This window comes from Acanthopagrus latus, chromosome 2 (genome assembly GCF_904848185.1).
Source record: "Acanthopagrus latus isolate v.2019 chromosome 2, fAcaLat1.1, whole genome shotgun sequence".
Classification (NCBI taxonomy): Eukaryota; Metazoa; Chordata; class Actinopteri; order Spariformes; family Sparidae; genus Acanthopagrus; species Acanthopagrus latus.
Window position 1 is genome coordinate 15987248 of NC_051040.1, and position 22134 is coordinate 16009381.

Sequence of the window (22134 nt, forward strand, 5' to 3'; positions counted from 1 at the left end):
AGCGACCCTGCTATGATTTTGACTAATATTGTTGATATTGTTGTGATAAAGATATAAAACAGCATTGCAACTGTTTTGCAAAATGCATTTATCGCATTTAAATTTTCACATACTTGTACAGACGTTCTGTGAACATATATCTTTTTTTTTTGAGGATAAAAAACAAACACTGGATATCAAGATTTCGAAAAAATCCCATATTTATTGCAGTGATGGAATTTCCGCTGTCAAAACTTTACATACTTTTCCATTTCATACTTGAAAACATGAATCATAATTACAATGTACACAGTGTTCTGTACTACAGAGAATGTACCGGATATCAAAATTGACTGACTTTTGGCTAATGTAGGTTTCCTGACACCTTCAAAATGGCTATTTATTTAAAAAACACTCCTGAATTAGTAGTAGTAGTACTATGCACATGAAAACATACAACAAGTGACACATTCACATTAGACAGAGGACACGTTTCTGCTTGTCATTCAGATGGACGACGACGGACCGAGATCGTAGGAGGAATCTCTCAGATGTGTGCTACTAGAAATTAGTAAGAATTAATAACCTTCAGGAGTAAAATGAGATTCCTATACAAACTATGTAATTGTACATCTGAATGGATTAATTATTCTCAAAGTTTTTTTTTTTTTTAGGTTAACTTAATTTCTCTCTTTGTTGCCTTGTCTGGTTTAGTGAGAACAAACAACACTCGCTGTCCCCTTTTTTCTCTTCAGTTAACAGCTATCAAAACACACAGGATGTAAATGAATCAATGTTTTCCTGATGATCCCGTGGAACCCACATACACACTGACTGAAATCAACAGTATGTACGGACACTGCATGTGTTTGCTGCCCACACGCTCACACACACACACACACACACACACACACACACACACACACACACACACACACACACACACACACACACACAGATGATAAAACTGACAGAATTCGATGTTCTTGCAAAGAGAGAAATCTTATTACGGCCTGGCAGCTGAATACCTGAATGGAAATTCACAGAGTTAACAGGAGTGAGACAAGAGTGCTTTACTGCCAGCGAACTGTCCATCAGTTAATCTGGTCCTGAAGTCATACATGGATTCTGGAAAATGTCTAGAACAGGGAGGAGTGAAGGGGGGAGGATGCTCTTCCTACGGCCCCCCGCTGTAGGAATAGTCTGCCTTGTTGTGCATCACCAGCTTGTTGTCCACGAAGTAGAAGCTGTCAGACTGCGTCTCGTAAGGGTGCAGGATCATCTCGCTCACTGAGAGAGGAAAGAGACACATGATACTCGGGAGTTTGCATCATTACATCCTGTAAAATCTAATAAGAAACGTCTGCGTGTGGGTGTGTGTCTGTCTCTGGTGTTTCGGTGACACTCACTGATATCCTCAGACAGCGCGGGGAACTCGTAGATGTGCTCGCATGTGTTCTTGCTGCTGGGCATGCAGAAGCCGAACTCGAAATCAAAGCTCTTGAGCAGCTGATCGCGGAAGTAGTGTCTCTCAATCATGCGGAAGTTGTTGATGGGTGTGTCTCCCACTGTGAACTCCACTCTGGGGAGACATGAGGGGAAAGTTAATTCACCAACGTGGAAGTTTTTTTCATAACTTTCGGGGGCCTTGTTTCTGTAGTTTTGGTTCCCCCCATCCCCAACATGTCCGTCCTGTTCTCCTGTGCTCCTGTGCCTGCTACCCGGTCCTTGTGTGTTCCCTGCGTTCGACATTTGTTAAATGTTGTGTAAAACCTGACGGTAAGGACTTTAATGCTCAGCATCTTTCATGAATCAAATGTCCATCAGGATGAAAAAACAATAAAACAACAAACAAGGAGTCAGTCAATCAAACATCACAATCCAAATGATCTAAACACTATATTTGGAGGAAAAACTGAATGACGTCCAGTTTGAAAATAAGCATGCAGTTTAATATATACAGGGCTCGCTCATCTCGATGAGTCAGCTGTTAGGTTGGATATAAATCAGTGACAGTGTGGGAGTCTGATGATGAACACCACTCAGGAACACTGACAGATATTCGGTGCCTGACTCAGCAGGTGGGCCGGGCCGCTCTGTGTGTTCACACTGATCGGTGGGAGATCGTCAGCCTGGCGCCCCACACAGACGCCCACACACACCTCCGGCATCCGGGATGTGCCTTCAGTCAGTACGGCAGGTTTGACCGGACATTACTGCATCATTCAGCTTTTTCACACAGACTATGCTTACCTGCACAAAACATTCCAGTTTTTGCGCTTTTTCCAGAAAAGACCATGTTCCCACTAAGTTGTCGACAAGGCTGATGGAAGTGATGAATAAAGCCTTCCTCTTCCAGCTTTTTTGAAAAGCTAGGCATTGTGATATTTGTGCATATCCAAAAATCTGTTGCTCGGACCTGACAGGTGTGGCATACTGAGGTGCTGATTAAACAACATGATTAGCACACAGGGGGGCTTTGGACTGGTCTCAATAAAAGGCCACTCGAAAATGTCCATATTTATCTAAAAAAGAAAACCAGTCAGTTTCTGGTATGACCACCATTTGCCTCATGCAGTGTGACACAGGTGCTTGACAGTGGGAACAAAAACAGGATTGTTTACATTATTGTTGAGTTTATATTCTTGGTGACCAGAAATGTGGACTTTTCTTTGATGCAGGCATTTATACCAAAGCTTTCCAAAGTGGTGGCTATTGTTGGTGCTGTATACAAGTTCAAAGAATTCTCCTAAAACCCCCCAAATATCAGCACATTCCACACGTCTTAATCTAAAATTCCACTTTTAATATCCAAACACAATATCAATAAAATTGTCAATCAAATATCAATACATTTCATTTGGAACAAATACACACTTAAGGTCAACTTACGTGGCTCCAACCTGCCGCAACTGCAGGAAGGCGGGGGTGAACTGGTATCGGACAAAACGGCCGGCATTGGGGTCACATTGCCTTTTGCCTGCTGCTAAAGAAGAGACAGTAAGAAGAGAAAGAGTGAAAAATGCTTTTTTAACTTCCACAGTCCACAGTGTCTCTTCTCGTTTATCATCTGGGACAAGAACATAACAATTAAAAAGAATCAGAAACACTTTAAAACACAAGTAAAATATTAAAAAACAAACAAACAAAAAAACATCACATATAACAAAACATCAACCATAACTCAGTCTTCATGCTATATAATGATCATGATTTGTTCCAGTGACCTGGTGCTGGAGGTTTGGTGATCTCAAACAGGACTGTCCCTGTTTCCATGTCGCGGATCTTAAACCTGGTGAAGTCGATCATGTGGACATTTTCTTCTGGAGAACACAAATAATCTGGAAATGAGAGAAAATAACCATAAGGCTGTGTTCTCTTCCTTCTCTTGACATGTTATCACTTGTGCATGAAGCAAATATCAGGTGGCAAGCTGTCAATTAGTGACAAACTGACACCTCAGCAGATTTCTGCCAAGATACAGTAATCACTGTTGTTACTGGCACGTCTGAACTGATCTGATTTACAGCGACTTCATTCATGCATCAGTGCTTTTGGATGCTCACCACTGTTACCTCACAATAAGGCCAGGGATGTTGCTGTTTTTTGTGCCAAAGTATGACACCAATGGTAGGTACACACCCTCTGAGTACCTCTGCTATAATAAAACAGACTCAGAGAGTACTACAGGTGATCTGCCAGACTCATCTGTTGGGGCTGAAAAAAACTCGGGCAATTTTGTGTTGCAAAGTCAAAATATGCAAAGTCAATTCAGCATGTAATGTAGAATGGAAAGGGATCAATCAAAGTCCTTCTGGTATGTGTGTTATCACATTTAGGCATTTTACGTTTCAAAACAGTTGAGACCAAAAGCCAAAACCACATTTCACAAGTTTGACATGTTCGACATATGACACACTCTATCAATTTGTATTTTAGTTCCCTTAATCTGAACCTAATAAACTATTTTGGTTGCCTCCCCTATCCAAGTATTTTAGTTTCCTTAACCTAACTTAGTATTTTAGTTGTAAAAAACATGTTTGAAATGTGGTCTTCAACGTATTATGATGGTCGATTAACTATGATGTTCAGGAACACCAATACAATGATATCAGATGCGCCTAGCACTCACACCTGATTACTACAATATGGCTGAGCAGACTTCACACCATGTATGTTTTTTTATGACAATCATGGGAAGTTTCCCCTCACAGGTTTCTGCTTTCACTGAACAGCAGGATAGTAAAGCTGAGTGAACACAAGCCCACTAAATACAGAAACTCAAGTACTCTGAGCAGGGTGACAGATTTGGCCATGCGCTGTGTGTGCATATGTGTGTGTGAGTTTCCCAACCAGTCGGTCCATGTGATGGTAAAACACAATAAGCCTCTTAGGTCTAATCCTGCCCCGTTGGGAGGGCAGTGTCTCACACACACATACCCACACACACACGCACGCACACACACGCACGCACGCACACACACACACACACACACACACACACACACACACACACACACACCTACTATCTCATTAGGGTTAAGGTAAGGGGAGTTATCATTGGCAGTCTAAGTTACCTAAAGGTTGAAGGGTCTTTCTTGCTGATGACCTTCTCATGCAAACACATTAGAAACAGAGTAGGTGGGCAACAATAGAAGTCACAATAACAAGTATTCATGCACATGTGTCTGCGCATACACGCGCTCACATTGCTGCATCCTCTGCTGTTAGTGAGCATTAGTGAGCAGATGGACCACACAGGCTTTAGCCACCTGCTTGAAGATATTTATAGACATTTTCATTGCAGCACTCTTCACCTGACAAACACCTTGTCTAAAAATGTCCCTCTTGTGAAACAGGACTATAGCTAGAGCTTCTAACTTAAAACGGCGGACTGCATGTTCTGACATGAATTAATTAAAGCGGAAACTTGAGCAAAGATGACAGAGCATTAAGTGTCTTCTTTTTCTAAGTCACAGTTAGCATTCGTCCCACACGGACAAAGACCACTGAATAATGAGGTAGAATTTAAATGTAAATATATATGTGGGTGAGAAAAGAGATGGAGTCAGGCTGCTTCAGTGTCAAACCACATGCGACGATGTGCTGTATTTACTGTTTTAGTGTTTCACAGCGCCTCAGCACACATATGGATCTTGTGAAATGTTAATTGAAAACATTCAAGAAATTGCTTTTACAACTTCACTAACAGGCCGGTTTCTGGAACACGTCAAATTAAACAGAACCCTTTTCTGTGTATGTTTCGTTTCATAATAGAGTGAAGTACGTTATGTCATCATCTTGACGTGTGCAATTAGAATTTCCATGTTGTTTAATGGTCATCCATATGAAATGCACTTGATGCTCAAATTAGCTTAAAAAAATAACATGTCGATTAATTTAATAGTGCCAATTAGTAACAATTGCCAACCACGTGACCTGGCTGCAGAAACATGTCAAGAATTAACGGACAAACCATGAATAACTGCAAAAAGGCATCTGTCTGTGTAAATGCTGATGGGAGGCAAGGAAAGTTTATTTCTTGAGCTCCATTTAGACAAAACTTAAAGGGGTTCTTTGTTACACTTTACATGTATTAATAATTTTATTATTGGCCATGTGTGAGCTGATTGTAACATGTATTGTAAATACTGTGTTGTACGTTTTTAAACCCTGACACTTAATCCACAGCTGCGGAGCATGAAAATAGTAGCTTCCTCCCTTTGCTTGGGATGGATGTCTTCAGAAATTGTATATATGTATACATGTGTGCACAGAATGTATATGTATTTTTTGTACAATTGCAGCTGCTGCATTTACAGAATCCATGAGGCTCGTCCATGGTGACTGCGTCCATATGGACGCGAGTGTTGAACATTACAAGACTGGTCAAGACATTTCCATGTAAAGCTGCTCTGGCTCATAACGTCTCTTTATTTGCCTGCCTGACTACAGTAAGAGGGTTAGAGAGTGGCTGTCTGATGCAGTGCCCTCTAGTGCCAGTTCATTTGATGTGAGGAGCTTATCTGCTCTGAGAATATTACTGTAAGCCTACTGTTAGTCTGGGACTTCTGAAGCAAAAGCAAAGAAAACTCTTTCACACACTATTTATAGAGCACTTCTGTATGTGGCCTGAAGGTAATCATGGCAGGAAGTGAGTCTGAGATGGACAAGCTTCCAATAATCATCAAACTGGACTAAATACGGTTACATAAATATATACTTAAATATGGTTACATAACACTGATCTGAACTCTCTTCAGCTCACAGAGATGACAGTGGGCCATGAATCATGTTGTAGATGCAAATATGTTCAATCGATTAAACATATTTGCATCTACAACATGATTTATGCACAGTAATATTACTCCTTCTCTTTACTGTGACAGTAGATGAGTGATGTAATGTGCATGTACACTCGGTCTCAGGCCAACTTACTGATGGAGAATGTCAATCCTAATGCAAACTATAATGTAATTGTGGCCTGAAAAATGGATCAGAGTGGAGGATTTAGGTAATTTATTGATTTGTTTTGTTTATATTTGTGATACTGCTGACAATGAACTTGATATCATGCTGTACTGACAAACAAATATCACAAACTTCAAGCTGTTGTTTGGTCATTAGGGAAAAGATATACGAATAAGCCTAAATGAAAAATATATAAATCAATCAATTTTTTCATTATTTTATTTTTGTATTATTAATTCATTTCATTGTTACTATCAGTTTCTCATCTAAATATCTTTAACAGAGTCGCACAAAACTTTTAGTCTGTTTTACAACGTAAAATACACCATAACCAAACTAAAATATTTTGTCATCCTTTAACTTTATAAATACCTTCTGAAGGCAGCAATGTTCACACTATAGTCACATCATATCTGTAGAAGTAACTGGTTAAAAATAGATTGTGAGAGATCATCTTCCTTTTCCCTCAATGCAACGCTCATTTCCAATGGATAAAATCTACTGGGCAGTTATGGGCATCATCTACTGAATCTATAATTTCTGTCAAAAACAGCACCTAATTGAAAATCTGCTGGCAGAGCGCTCTGAATGCATCCTGCGTATTTGTCACCGAGCGGCTCTCTCCGTGGGCAGATGACCGATAGATGTATTTTGTGAATTGGCCACTTGCCAAGCATGCTGAAAAAAGGCAGATGGAGCATTTCATCTGATAGCGCAGCCAGTGAAGACAATTTCTCCCAGTCCAGTGCAAGTATTCACACTCATAACCATGTCACTCCTCCAGTCTCATGGAGCCCGGAGCTGGTTACAGACACAAGATTTTACAGCCTCGGCACAACGAGCAGCTTGACTGGTGAGGCATGACTGTACTGCCTTTTAGAGATTTGTAGGAGTAGTAATAAAACCCTGCCCCTCTCAGAGGATCACTGTTTAGTGACAACAAAATGAAGTGTGAGCTGTGGGGCGAGAAAAAGGAACAAAACACACACTCTGAATGATGAGAGTCATTTTCAGTTTGTGTGAGACAGAGAGGAGAGAAGAGAGCGAGGATACAGAGGAGGAAGACAGAGATAGCCTTTACTACTGTATCTGATGAATGAGCCGTCTTTTACAGGCATCAGCTTGTCTTTTTTATGATGGAGCTTGTATTTGGGATTATTTAGGATTATTACATAATACATTTCTTATTTTGGGCAAAGCGTTCTCATTTATCAAAGGGCAAACAGATTTCAGACTGGTTTCTGAAAGCATCCAGTGGAAACAGATCCATCAATGAAGTGATCTTTGTTCTTGTGCACTTTGTTCATAAAATCATATTCATATCAGTAAATTCATAGTTATTAGTTATAGTTATATAAATCATATCATATCACACATAGTGAACATTAATACTTTACTTAGGAGGTTGAGATAATGAGTAGAACTGTACCGACGTGATGTACTTTCTGAGGTACTTTTGAGGTACTTGTACTTTTGTATTTACATTTTCCAAAACAACACTGTCTGAATATTGGATCCAATAATCGTCCAGGCCAAAGTAATTTTTAATGTGATATATTTACTTGACTTACTATGACTCTCGGACACTTTTCACAACACTCGTATTAAACCACTCGGATACTCAAAGTTCATTAGGCAACAATAAAATATATTTTAAAAAAAAGTGTCCGTCCATTCAATAAAGTGTTACAGCCAGCATGTGACCATATTCACACATGCCATTTTTTTCCCGACGTTCAGTACGGAAGCTTAAATGCTTGGATAAAGTTCTACAAACGAAGGGAACAGGACACATTTTTCATTATTTCATTGCTTGCGGATTGTTCTGGGTCATGAAAATCTAGAGGGATGTGTTTGATACCCGCTAGCTCACATTAGCCCTCAACCACTTCATAGCTAACGTCACTACATTGATTGTGTCCCAGGTGTTTTACCTCCACCCTTGTGTCCAATATGTGCATTATCTCAGAACGAACTAGCCCTTTTCTGTCATATCGTGTAACACTGTCAAACGGTACTGTTAGGTAGGAAGTGGCTGAATGTTAATGTCAGCTGTTGTCTAGGTTACCTTGAAATGAATCCCAGTGTCCCTCCAGGTTTTCACTTTCGGTTCTTTTCAGTTGGTGATGCATCAGGAAGTGGTGAAACTATAACAGTATGTCAGATTCCCGGCGTTTAAATGACTAACACCCTGAAACACAGCAGTGCGACATTCAAGCCTGCCAGCATGACATCAGAGGAAAATGGCCAGTAAAACCGCCTCATTTTGTTTGTCGTACAGATTAAACAGGATATAACATGTTATTTAGGTAGCCTCAGAGTTTTTGTTAGCTCTGAACGGAGGCCAGGCCAACTGTTTCCAGTCTCTCTAGTCTGCTATGCTGCGCTAACCGTCTGCTGGTTTTGGCTGCATAGTATCTATACAGACATGAGAGGCGATATCTGATGCTGTTACTCTTGGCGAGAAACTGAATGCAGTAAGCGTATTCACCAAAATGTCAAACTACTCAGTTAAAGATTTGCTCTAACCCACAAGTCGTCTGCTTAATTTGATCATACTGGCGGACATTGTTGTCTGAGCCACTGTTAGGAAAATATAATGTTGGAAGGAAAATAATCCTTTTCCAGAAATGTCATCTTACATCCACCTGCAAACAGCGAACTATTTCAAATAAATAAAATAAACAAATTCCTGCCGACTGAATCACCTTGTCTTGAAACTATGGGGGTAAACGATATACATGTTCATACCTCAGTCCTTTCTTTCTTTCACCTACACACACACACACACACACGCGAAGTGCTCCACTTCACTTCCTTCAACACTGTCACCTAGCAACGCTCCTTCTGATAGCGTGCCAGCTCGATTAGCCTGTCTTTTTCCTTCCCCTCATCCACCTGGCTGCTCCGCAACAACAAGGTGCAGCAGCGAATCAAAGGAGAGTATCTCAGGTTAGGCATCAGTGGTATGCAAATTAAATGTTCCTCGTAAACCTGAGGCCTCTTCCTATAGACTGAGGGGGCTCCTTTTGTCTGATTTCACAGCCTTGGAGCGCAGGAAGACTAAGGACCTGGAAGATTTGATACAGAATATAAAGAGGGTGTGAGTCACTTACAACATGACATGATAGATTGCATTATGCTTTATTGTCCCTGTAGGCTGCATGTCATTAACACCCTGCACAGGTGATCCACCATAATAACACACTGCTCTTTCTGCACTTATTCAGAGGAGGAATGTAGCAGTCCACGTTTACATTTGACATCTTTTCTTGATATCATTAGATGGAATTTCTTGTTTTTTAGTCTACAAATGATCAGGCTGAGTGGTCTCTGACAATCACTCTCATATATCACACATTAATCACAAGCCTCAAGACCAACCGCAGACTCCTGTGAAACATAGCACTTCTCAGTCTACTGGAACACAATGTCAACAAAGTCCTGAAAAGATCCGTTTGGCAGAAGCTTTTTCTAAAGAGAGTAAAATTAGCACCAAGTCTTGAGTCATGCTGTGTTCCTGTGTCCAGATACACAGAGCCTGTCTGACACCAAAATGGCATTCATAAAGAGCGAGCAAGCTGCCATTTATAGCTTCTTAATCCCCAAGATTAGCCTGGAGTTACAGACTTTCAGCCACAGGGATTGACTTCACATGCCTTATTCTTTCCATTTGACTCTGTGGTTACTGATCGGTGCCGAGACTGCGTGTACGATTAATCCCGCAACATGAAAATGAACAATGCGGACATGTTTACTTTCCTCCACGGTGAAGTCCATAGCCAACGGCAGCTAGTGACATTAGCATTACATCTTTATGACCACATAATGATTTACAGTGCACCTGTGTATGGCAGGCTGTCTCATGTCTCTCCGTTAACAGCACCTGTAGGCAAAATGGCGAACCTTGAGGTTCATGCAGAGGTTGCATTTATCAGCAGCTGAATGCAGATGAGATTTTTTCCTCTTATCTTTCTCCGGCCTGCATCAACGAATTTGGAAAAAAAGGAAAAATCTGTGAAAGGGTGTTATGGGGACAGATAGTGTGACATAAGCTTCCTGGGTGAGACTGGCACCGAAAAAAACAACAAAAAAAAACACTTTCATATTTTTGCCTTTGAGATGAACGTACAGTTACCTTAGCTTAGCTTAGCTTAGCTTAGCTGAGCGTAAAGATTGTAAATAGGAGGAAGCAGCTGGCCTGGCTCTGCACTTCAAAAAAATCACTGATTATTAGACAGATATGAAATGCTACAAAGGAAGATGTTGTTTGTTACCTAGGCAAGATGCTAAACTAACTAACCATAGCTTCATATTATTTTCCAAAATGTCAAACTTTTAATTTAAGCTATCATTTGTAAGAAATTCCCAGAATTTGAAAGGTAAAAAACATAAGTGTCCACATAACTTTTTGCAAGCGTCTTTTTTCAATTGTTCAATTGCACTTCTAGTTGAAAATCTCTCAACTGTTCAGAAAGTCACCGGTGACGTTACTGCAGTCGAAACTCTTTACGTGTCACCCTGGTAGCCAAGAAAATGGAGGAGAAGCTTGTTCTGGCTGTTTCTGTCTATCCTGAGCTTTATGGGACGGAAAAGCAGAAAAGACAGATCGTGGGAGCAGATTGTCTGAATACTGAATGTTGATGTTGTACTTTTACCACCCTGCGTGTTGTAAGCTCGGTATTAGCTGTGCGGTTGGCCCTCTGTTACCACAGCGTTGGCAGATGTCAATCAAAACCAACGCGCAGCATTTTGTCTCTCAGTGCAAAAGCTCTTCATCCCAAAGCCAGCGCTTTTCTGCCCGAAAAATGCTGTAGCTATCTTTGGCTGTAGCAACCAGCTGCCGTTCAGTTAGACGTGGAGCTAAGTGGCACTATTAGCTGACTTGAGTCTGCCCGCGCTGAAACTGTGGTCAATGGAGATCAGTTTGACTGTGTGATGCCAGTCTAAAGACAGGGGACACAGTGTGGAGGTGGTTCACAGCGGGTGTGATCAGGACTGTGATCGAGAAGATGACAAAGTCGGGTATCAGCAGTGTGTGAAAGGGCCGTGTAGAGCCGTAATATTTTCACATCTCTCTTGGCAAATTGAGGATTTATTTCAAACAAACCAGAGGGGACTGGTAAGAGACACACCAAGACCGTTTCAGTTAGTTTCATTTAGATTCTGTCAAGTTTGAAGTGTGTTGAGTGTGTGTGCGAGGCAGTTAGGCTCATTATAGAAAGAAAGGTCATATGTTTCTTTTGGGAAAATAAAAATATTTCCTTTCTTTAAGTTTTGTTGGTTTATTGTTTTTTTCTTACTTATTTGAGTAAAGAGATATCCTGCCTTTACATCTGCTCCCGAGCTGGTTAGCAAGCGAACTTCAGTTGACATTGTCGACACAGTAGTTGGACGTCTAGTCAGACGCTATTTTTTCTTTACACTCTATTGATATTCATTTAATTTTTTAAAGTGTTTTTAAAACTAAAATTCCAGCCCCATCTAAGGGTAAAAGACTTCATATTCAGTTCAACATCACTCTCACAAAGGGAAGCCTCACAGCTAGCCTTGTATTTTCCAAAGGTGAAAAAAATCTGTTTATCAGCACTTTGACGGCTTGCTATTAAATAAAAAAAAACAAAAAAAACCCCACAAGATGTTAGATGAGAAGACTGATAGCACTTTCATTTAAACATGAAGCTACGGCCTGCAGTAGGTTCATTTAACAAACATGTAAATACGGGCAAACAGGTAATAACAAAAATTCACTGACCAGCACCAATATAACCTACTAACAACATGTAATTTCTTTAATTTATTTAATCATTTGTGACTTCAGACGTGCTGATCGCACACTGACACGCGGTGACAGCTCACAGCCATATTTAGGGTGGTGCTGTGAGAGGAGCCTGCAGTGACACCAAGGATTTGTCTGTCCTCCTCCCTCCACTCCCTCCCTCCTCCCCTCCTTCCTATAAGCATGAGCTAAAAAAAGAGAAAGCTTTGCAGACAGTGACAGTGTGTACCCAGGAAATGGAAATTTCTCATTACTGTTATTGTTATAGTTTAACTTTTTAAGAGAAGAGGAGATTTTGCATTCGGATTACTCTGAAGGGAACAAATCGATCAATGCTGCATCATGAATGAAATTTAAAGACGGAAGTCACCATGCTAAGAAATACAAAATGATGTGGTTCCAGCTATTATTGTCTGTCCATGTGAGCTCTCATTTGTACAGCAGGTTATTGGAAGCAACAACAGTGTTTCTTCTGCTCTAATGTCTCCCTCTATTTACAGCCAGGGGCACCAAAAGAAAGGAAATCCAGTGCTTTAATAAAACAACTAGATATCTCATTTGATTTATATTGATGCCTACTTTAATGAAGTCTATAAATCTTATTTATGAAACTAAAAGTTCCCTTGTGTAAGTCTCCTAGGATAAAGTTATAACAATGAATGACGAATAAAGGCAGCCACCTCTACGCAAAACAGCAAAAACAGAGAATGAGGCTGGCTGCGTTCTGTTCAGGATCATCCCCGTTTAATCTGATTTAGATCTTTCAGAAACTTCATCCAATCAGGACAAGGTAGGACATTAACTGTCTGAGCTGAGCAGACATACATGAATAGAAAATGATGTATTAGACTGTGTGATGATTTTGTTTTCAACTAAATAAGACCATGGTAAACGCATAGGTGTGTTTCTGAGCAATCGTGGCCCAAGATCCCGGGGTCAGGATTCACCAGGCCATTCAAGAGGCCACAAGTTGAATCTAAAGGGATGTGAGAGTGTTTAACAGAAAGCAGTGAAAACAGCTGCACTTTTTGATATGCTACTCTAATCACTGCTGTTTTGTTTATCGCTGAGTTATCTGAGCAGCTAGTGGCCCTATCAGCTGAGTGGCAGTGTTGATGTTTACACATCCACGGCAACGGAACCAAGCTCAGCAGCCTCCAAGTGAACACGACCATTTCGGAAACCGATCACAGCCTTAGAGACTGACAGATGCCAGTTATTAGTAGACTTAGTAGTGAATTTTTGCATCTCCCTGATGAAACTACAGGAGCTTTACTATCAGGCTACCTCTCCAGGTCCAGAGTGGTATCAAGAGACAGGACAGGCCACATGACCTTTACGGGGTGACAGGCCAAAAAGGTTTGGGAACCTCTGGTTAGGACACTGCGACCATGTTGAGCTTGGATCATAATTATGTTCTTATGAAAAGCCTGTTGGCTGACATGCGGTGGTTATCATGCGTAAGCCACTGAAAATCCACTTGTGCCATCTAAGAGTTATATCATCCATGATCTGGCACGTATTAGCAGAGAGGGGTCATCTGACGGGAGGGTGGGGGGGGGCGATGTATGCTGCTTCTCTCTGGATTTCAGCCTGTGTGTCTAATTTTGTAGAGACACATTTCAAGAGGGCTTACCAGCCAAGATTACAAGCAGAGCGTGTTGATCATCTGACATCCTCCCCTTCCAGCAGCGACGAGGCCTTTAGGATGATTCATCTTGTACTGGTACGCAGGGTCATTTGAGCTTCTTTGCAAGGTGGTCTGCTCTAAACCTGACAGAGCAGAGGTAACTAAAACAACTAAAGAGCTGTTTTTTTGTGCCAAAAATACAAACACCAGCCGATAAACAGCGTGTTATTGGTATCTATCAAGAACCCCATCAAACTCTGTCAAACTCTTACATAATGCTGCTTCCACGTGCTAAAATGTGGTGCCTCAGAGCGTAAGAGAGGGCGCAGCCATCAGCAGTGTTGATTACTGATGTGGCTGCAACGAGCCAGCTCTCTCCATGTCAAATCACTCTGAAAGAGCAACCTTGTGACAGCTGTGCATGGTAGATTAAGAACCAGCGGCACCAATCAATTTTAATTAAAGCCATATCCATTGTGTTGGCATCACAGACTGGAAATCCCGCCTGACGTAGATAAAGCACTGCTCTGTGTCCCACTCTTATTAAGGCCGAATAATTGATCACCCATTAGTGTAAAAGGAACCAGACTATACTGACAGACGATCTAGTGAGGTAGATCTCCTACATCCCATAATGCTATAATGCTATGGTACACATTTGTTTTTACTTTTGCAGAGGTATTCTTTTTCTTTCTGTCTTTATCTATTCCTGTAAACCATTTTGGCATTGCTTTTGCATAAACTTAAAAATACTCACTTTTATGTTTAATTATTATGGGAGTCTCATGAAGAGATTCACAGATTGATGATGCCATGACACCAAGCCAGTGGCCAGTTAGAAACACTTTTGCTTTAAGACAAGAGATGTTACGATATAAGACATTTTCCTCTATTCTCCATCTGCAGCTGAGTGCTTATATGTACTTACAGGTGTGTCTTACTACATTGGTCAAGGGCCCATCAGGACACTGAATACAGTTTTGACATTGTAGACGTTAGCGGTTCCCTGTATTCTTGATAATGTATACTCAAAGGGAGCGATGGGGGACAAGGTTCAAAGTCCTTGTCTGTGTTAAAATAAATATATTTCTCTCAAGTTAATCTGGCAGGCTGAGTTAGCTGTGCCAAGTGATTATCTTCCAACATCACATGTTAGTTCAGAGAGTAAACTTAGAATACTACCTCGTGGTTGTTTGCCTTTGTGCACCAGTGAAGTTGTTGTTGCTCTTGAGCTATAGCCACGAATGACAGGAAGAACGTTATGATGTCACAGTGCATCTGACCTCTGATCTTATGCATATCAAATGTCAACCCTTCATAATTTTATCCTTTTAGATATTTGTGTATAGTTTTATTGTATAGTTTTATTGTAATCATCCCTCTCAATACAGGTGGCTGTTTTTTAAATGAAGTTATGGCCAAAAATGTGTGAGGTCACAGTGACCTTGATCTCTGACCACCAGAATCTAATCAGTTCATCCTTGAGTCCAAATGAAAACCTCTATGAAGTCTGAAGGAATTTCCTCAAGGTGTTCTTGAGATACCGTGTTCACAGGAATGGGGCGGACAGACACAGCGAGGGAATTCTGTTCTAAAAGAAATAAGAAAATTCTCAGAACAAAATTGAAGCAGGTAAACATTCAGTCCAACGCAGCGTTATGTGGCATGGCACTTCACTGGGCATTCAAAAACATGCAGGGACACGTTCCAGGTGGACTAGTTTCTAATGTTAATCAGTTCAAATCAATAATAAAAACTCTTGGCAACAAATCCTATCAACGATTAGTTGGATCTATGTTATGATGCAAAGCACATACTGTGGTAACGTTTTACAAGGGTGGGGGCAGGAAGCCGGCTCATGCTGCACCTTATGTTGCTCACGTAAAGAATCATAAGAAACAATGCCTTCTAAAGCGTTGGAGCGTTTGTGAATGGCAGAGGCAGAGAACACTTGACTTGTGTCCACTGAAGTGGACAGACACGGATGGACAGAAACACCTTCTGTCTGTTTTCTCTCAGTTTGTTATGTGGTCGGGCCCCTGCAAATATTGTTAAGCTAACACTTTGAGAAAAAAGACCCCCCGCACACTAGAGGTAAGAACTTTAGCCCGAGCCCGAGCCCGAGCCCGACCCGGCCCGAAATTCGGGTCGGGTCGGGCCTAAAATGTCAATCATTACGTTCGGGTCGGGTCGGGCTCGGGCTTCTCTCTCGCTGACTTTTTTTTAAAATAAATATATGTTTATAAAAATGTATACTAAAACGATGTGTGGACACTAAACTAAGGAATACTTATTGTAAATAAATAATTTGGATAAAACAGAGAAGGCGGCGCTGTAAGGTAATTGCTATATAACTACTACTAAACAGGAGGCGCAGAGCAAGAGCACGCTTTGCGCACGGCTTTGCGGACATTTCGTGAACGTAATCTTGAAATTTCGGGTTTGCTTCGGGCTCGGGCCTGCAAATCAAGTTAATTGGTCGGGCTCGGGCTGGGTCGGGCTTTAATGCCTGCGGGCCTGGGTCGGGTCGGGCTGGATTTTTTAGGCCCGATCTTACCTCTACCGCACACCATCCACTCCATTTGAGTTTCAAACAACGTTTTGGCACTTAGACCTTTATCAGCTTATCTTTTAAGGTGTAAGTACTGAAACATTGTTGTCAGTAAACTTAATTGCAAGTGAAGTACATGGTGTGTGGGAATCTTTTTTTCCCGATTCTCTCGGCCTTTGGTCTTCTCCTACGCACCTGTTGGCCCTATGGTGTGCATAAGCTGCACTCTGTAAAGCTAACACTTGTAAAACCCAAGAATAGGTTGAGGCTATGATACCTTGGCAGAATGTTACATTTAATATGTGATAAAACACACTAACCTGTTACTCCGACTGGACTTCGTGGATCACTGTCTTCAGTGATCACATGCACCTCGAACAACACAGGTGGCTGATTTCATCCTGAATCCCTACTAACAGCTCTAACATCAGTATGATCCAGCTGTGCAGTGTATCTTTTAAATTGAATTGAAAGACTAAGGATCTTGTGTAAGAAGCCCAGTTTTCACTTTTCATCCGCAGGAAATCCTCTCACTCCAACTCCACTGCACGTACATGGAAACACAATTAGACCCGGCGGATGAGAGGAAAAGTGGCTACAACAGAGCAGCAAATAACAATTTTTTTTAGTGTGGGAGTTCTTTCAAAAATAGATTGATTAATTAAAACCAGAGACAACTCTATGTCACCCCTTTACCGTCCATCGTTTATTATTGTGATTCTTGTTATTAGACTAAAAAACGCGACATTCGTTCAGTTACAGCAATATTTCTGTTTATCATAAATCATCCATCATGTAAACCGTAAACTGATAATGTGCCATTTTTCATATCCCAGCAGCGCCTCTCTGCTGCCTGGATTATATTTCTTCTCCTTTCTGTCTGCGTGACAATGAGGCGCTGTGCCTCCCTTATCAGCACTGAACCACCGTGACAGACTGGAGCTGGGCTGCCCCAAAATGGTGGCGTTTACCTCCCAAAAGCAAGACTGGAGAAGTCATTTGCACTGTAGGGTGAGGCATTTTCTGCTCCCCCCTTTTCTCCAACTGTGATTTTCGTTCTCTTGCTGCAGAAAATGATAGCCTGAATTGTGCTGCTTATCTCGGCGGTGGAGGTCTTTTGTGAGGCCGGCCATTTAAAATGATTGCGGAAATTTTGCTCTCATCACTGAACAGGAAATCAGGAAGGAGATTCAACATCAGTTCATTCGAATAAACCAAAATATCCTCCACCTAAGGCTTGAATTAAAATAAATTGTATAGCTGACTGGTTGTGAAAATATTACACATATTTTATTTGTCCTGGACAATCAAAAGCCAGAACACGAGTAGTCGGATAACCACGATGTAAGCAAACACACTTACACTTCAGACTCATTAATTACCTGAGGTGTATCACGTCATTGCAGAAAGCCCTCCTGACATAATCCATATTACGCAGATGTCAATGGAGCGCGGAGATTACGGCACCATCATGAGTGATTTGGTATAATTGCACAGACGGAGCTCGAGTGCTGCTTTTCCGAATGAAAACAGATGTGATGGTCTGAGAGGGGATGAGGGCAGAGAGGTGGCGCAAAGGCTTTTTGTGGATTCAGTTTTGACTACACGGACAGTTGCTGCACTAAACATGAATGAATTAAATGAAATAGATTATTTGTTTCTTGTGTTCTGTGTTGTCAGTTTGTTAAAAGATCCAATGAACTGACTTGAGAGTGACAGGAGGTGTTAACCCAGCCAGCTGTTGTCAGAGGCAATTAGATTACTAATAGTGACAATGATCTGATGTGGGTTTTCCTCACGTTGTGTATTTATACTTTTGGCTCACAGATATTGAGTGGAGGGTTGACTCTAACAAAAGGAAACCATCACATGTCAAAAATCTAAACTTCAAGTTGAATTATTCTTTCACAAAGACAACACAGGACAAAATGTGTTCATTATTTCTTTAAGTCTCTAATGGAGACATCAAAAATAGATAGAAAAAGGATTCAGCATATAAAATGTATAATCTGAATCCATGTGACAGGGGCCTAATCTTCAGGATATATGATATTATCCTAAATATCGACCCACCTACAAATACTAAAACACAGGAAGCCTGAGAAAGTGACCTGGGAGTGGTCATTTCTGAGGACTGCTGGGAAGATCTCTGCTGTACAGTTGAATTCAATTCAAGCTGTTCCACAGAATTACTCCAACGACAGATTAGCTAAAATATATCCTTCTGTTAACTCGATCTGTAGCACCCAGACTGATTCTTAAGAATTTTAAATCTGACAGAGAGCCCCCTTAAAGAGATGGATACAGGAGGTGCTTTAATTGCTCCACCTTGAGAAAATCAGTTAGACTTTGAATGGATCTTATGACAAATTCACTAAAACATGGTCTCAATGCAAAGGATTGACTGATATCAAACACAAGTGATTGTTTTCTTTCTGTTTTTGTGCTTCTGATAATGGTCGACATATATGGGGATTGTTTCAACGTGTACCTTCCACTGTCTGTTTATGTATGTATGTGGTAGGCCACCAATTTATCTGGTAGCTGATGGCTCGCTGAGCCTCCATCTCAAGCACGCTGATTGTGATTCCATGTTGCATGCAAATAAAATCATTTCAACTATTTATTGTGTTTTAGGCAAACGAACAATGACTGTCTGCTGACCCATGCTTGTCTGTGCCAGTTCATCCACAGAAAGATCACACTCTCTCCAGGACCGCCATGGGACCTTATTTCAGGAAAAAATATCTATGGTAGGGAATGGCGAGATATATAAATACTTTTTTGACCCTGATTAAACCATGCCATGAACTGCACATATATGTGATTCATGGCACAATTCAGATGCAATTTAAAATGTATTTGTCTCTCTCATTGTTGATGATTTTACTCTACATCTGTAACTTTATTTTATTATTATTTTATTTTTTTATTGTCTTTTAAACATTTTTGAACATTAAGAAAATCAAGTAGGTGTTCTTAACTAGAGAGGTTAGCACAAGCTCAGAGGAAGAGCGCCACGCTTTGAAGCCAACTTTTTCCAATAAGCGAACATTGTTAAAAAAGAGAGTGGCTGTAAAACGGTGGATTACTTTTTTGAGCGGTACAACCCTCTCGTGTGATTATTATCAGTTAAGAAATTTGAAAAGTCTAGAAGAGGTGCAAGATTAAATCGTTTTAATTCTATTCAAGCTAGCCGGGCGCTAAACTGAAAGTTACCTGGCCGGTTGGCGAAAGTCTCAAGCGTCTACAGGCCCCACAACTCGGAAGATCTGGGTCATTTTATAACCAGGAAGTCGGGCTATTTTGGCGTCATGTGCCATTGAGCAACACTGTGTCCAGATTTGAATGTGACATCATTGGGTTAGCCTTTCAGCCAGCCTAGCAGACTGCTAAAATTAAGAAATACACTGACATAATTTTTTCAAAATCCCTTGTCACTCATCGAGGACGAAGCTTAACTGCTGAAGAGTGCGAACAAGAGCGACTTAAGGGTCACAAATATTAAAAACACTTTGTAACTGTAACTATTAATATATAGACAACGATGCAAGCGGTGAAGAGTGAAGTATTTTGACCAAGTTACAGATGAAAAAGCACAGAGGTAGCTACAGACGTGTACTGTAGAGTTGGCAGCCTAATCCAGGTGACATTGTACGATATCATGTTGCACCCATGAGACAGATTGTTAAAGTTTGTGAAATCTTCTCCAGATAATAAGTCTCTCTATCGCCTTTAAAATCCAGCTCTGTCCAGTTTCCCTGACATAATACAGAAACACTTTCATGAGATGTTAATCAACGGGCTGTGGCATTCCTCTCTTGCATTAGTTTCAGCTGACTGTCCTCTCTGTAAGGAGCTATAATCAGCCGATCCCATCTCTGGCCACCTGTTACCTCAGAGCTACAGGTTGTCTTGAGACGAGGATGTAGTAGCAGCCAGATTTTCCTCAGCAGGATTTGAGCAGCACACCAGGAAGTGCACACGGTCACCTGCTCTCTCTTTCACTGCCTACACACTCAGACACAGAGCACATCTGAACACACACACATACACACACACACACACAAGTGTTACACAGCGGAAACTCAACATGCTGCTCGTCCCATGCAGCATTAAAATGACAGCACCTGTGTTCAGGTGGTGTGTTAGACCCATGACTGCCCGCTGGCTGTGACACACACTGGTGTAAAGTGTTATTTAAAGCTGCAGAGGTCCTCTCAGTCTGTGTCGCTGTCCATGGTATCTGTGTGTGGCTCCTCCACACAGCCAGTCAAAACCAGTAAATGAACACTGGGAATGTGTTGCATTATGAACATGGGAGGAAGCAGCAGATGGTTCACACTAATCTCCTCTAACTGTAAAGCTGTAACTACTCTTCTCACAGTGCCAATTACGCTCGCAGGTTACTTACTCTTTGTGATCTTCTGCAGCCCCAGCACATCCTCGGGCGTTATTACGGTATTTCTGCGCAGTTCTTCTTCAGTTCTAACCGGGATCCCCATGTCTGATGAGTTGCAGCCTTGCTGCACTTTCATGTCCGGCTGAAGAGGACTGTTCGGTGCGAGACCTGGACACGGACTGAGGCTTTTCTTCTGCTCTCGGCGTCGTCGCCGCAGGAGCCGATTTACTTGCGTCGCAGCCTTTAGTTGCGCGCCGGCTAATACGCCGCACAGCAAACAGGCTCTGCGCTGCTCCAAGAATAACTCATTCTCCGTGCCTCCTCCCCTTCTCGCTCCGGTAAAAGATAAAAATCAGCCCCTTAGCTCCCTCCCCTCCCGCGCCCAAGGCTCATCGGCTCCCTCACAAGCTATTTAATCCAAATCCTGTGGCTTTGCCCCGACCAGTGGTGCGTGGCTCGCAGTCTGCGCACCTCGTCATCTGCTGTGATACACCGGCGCGTGTGTGGCTGGGCTTTACTCCGGAGAGGAAACTGATTACTCAGTACGCGAGTACCCGTTCCTCACCTCAGAGATGAGCTCCACTCCCCCCTCGGTGGAGCAGAAGTTCACAGGTGTCACAGATAATCTCTTGGTGAGAGGATTTTGTTTAAAGGTGCACTGTGTAGTGTTGGGGAAGACATTTTCAATCTGGAGAGAAGAGATCCTCACTGGTATTTTTGTGCCTGAACAAGTTCAAGTCAACAACTCTCTGTTTTCATGACTGAATAAACCAGATGAATTAAAGGACACCATAGTTTGATGCTGTTTTACTTTGCTTATATGTGGCGGACCCTGCCACCTTGCTAGCTTCGCCTTGTTCTGGCGACCTCATTTTCCAGAACAACTTTTCTGAGTTTATATCATTACCTCATTAATATTGTAACTATTGAAATTCCCAGTTGGAGTTTCTTCTCTAAAACTACACAGTGCCCCTTCAAGATAAAGGTGCTGATTCATCCAAAAGCTGTTTTAGTTGCTGCTACACACATCTTACTTCTTCTTCCTTAGAAATGTATGTGCGTTTTTAGGTTGTCGCTCTGCATTCTAGCAGAGGAAATCCTCTTGAGGTTTGCATCTGTAGCATCGTAGGCTTCATGGCAACAGCCAGTTGTATCAGCATGTAGTTGCAGTTCACCCAAAAATGAAATTCAGTTATGAAAGCCAGCTGATACACATGTTATGTGAACCTGATATTGCATGTATTGTGGAAATGTGGATGTAACACATATGACTTGTGAAAATCTGGACATGCAATCTGGTTTGCAGAAATGTAAAAATGGTG

The 22134-nt window shown here is 41.5% G+C and overlaps 1 protein-coding gene across 2 annotated transcripts; it reads right to left on the minus strand.

Moving 5' to 3' along the window:
- Positions 1-176: 176 nt before the first annotated feature.
- On the minus strand, positions 177-21510 carry unc119a (unc-119 homolog a (C. elegans)). 2 transcript variants are annotated; one of them, XM_037075738.1, is made up of 5 exons: positions 20825-21510; positions 3207-3320; positions 2872-2962; positions 1389-1561; positions 177-1269 (listed from the first exon to the last, which is right to left on the minus strand). In XM_037075738.1, exons 1-5 carry the CDS (start codon positions 20946-20948, stop codon positions 1157-1159), a joined length of 615 nt encoding a protein of 204 aa, XP_036931633.1. In that variant the 5' UTR covers positions 20949-21510; the 3' UTR covers positions 177-1156. The 2 variants fall into 2 exon arrangements, with proteins under 2 accessions (XP_036931633.1, XP_036931626.1); XM_037075731.1 differs by having other exon boundaries at positions 2872-2965.
- Between the last annotated feature and the right edge of the window lie 624 nt (positions 21511-22134).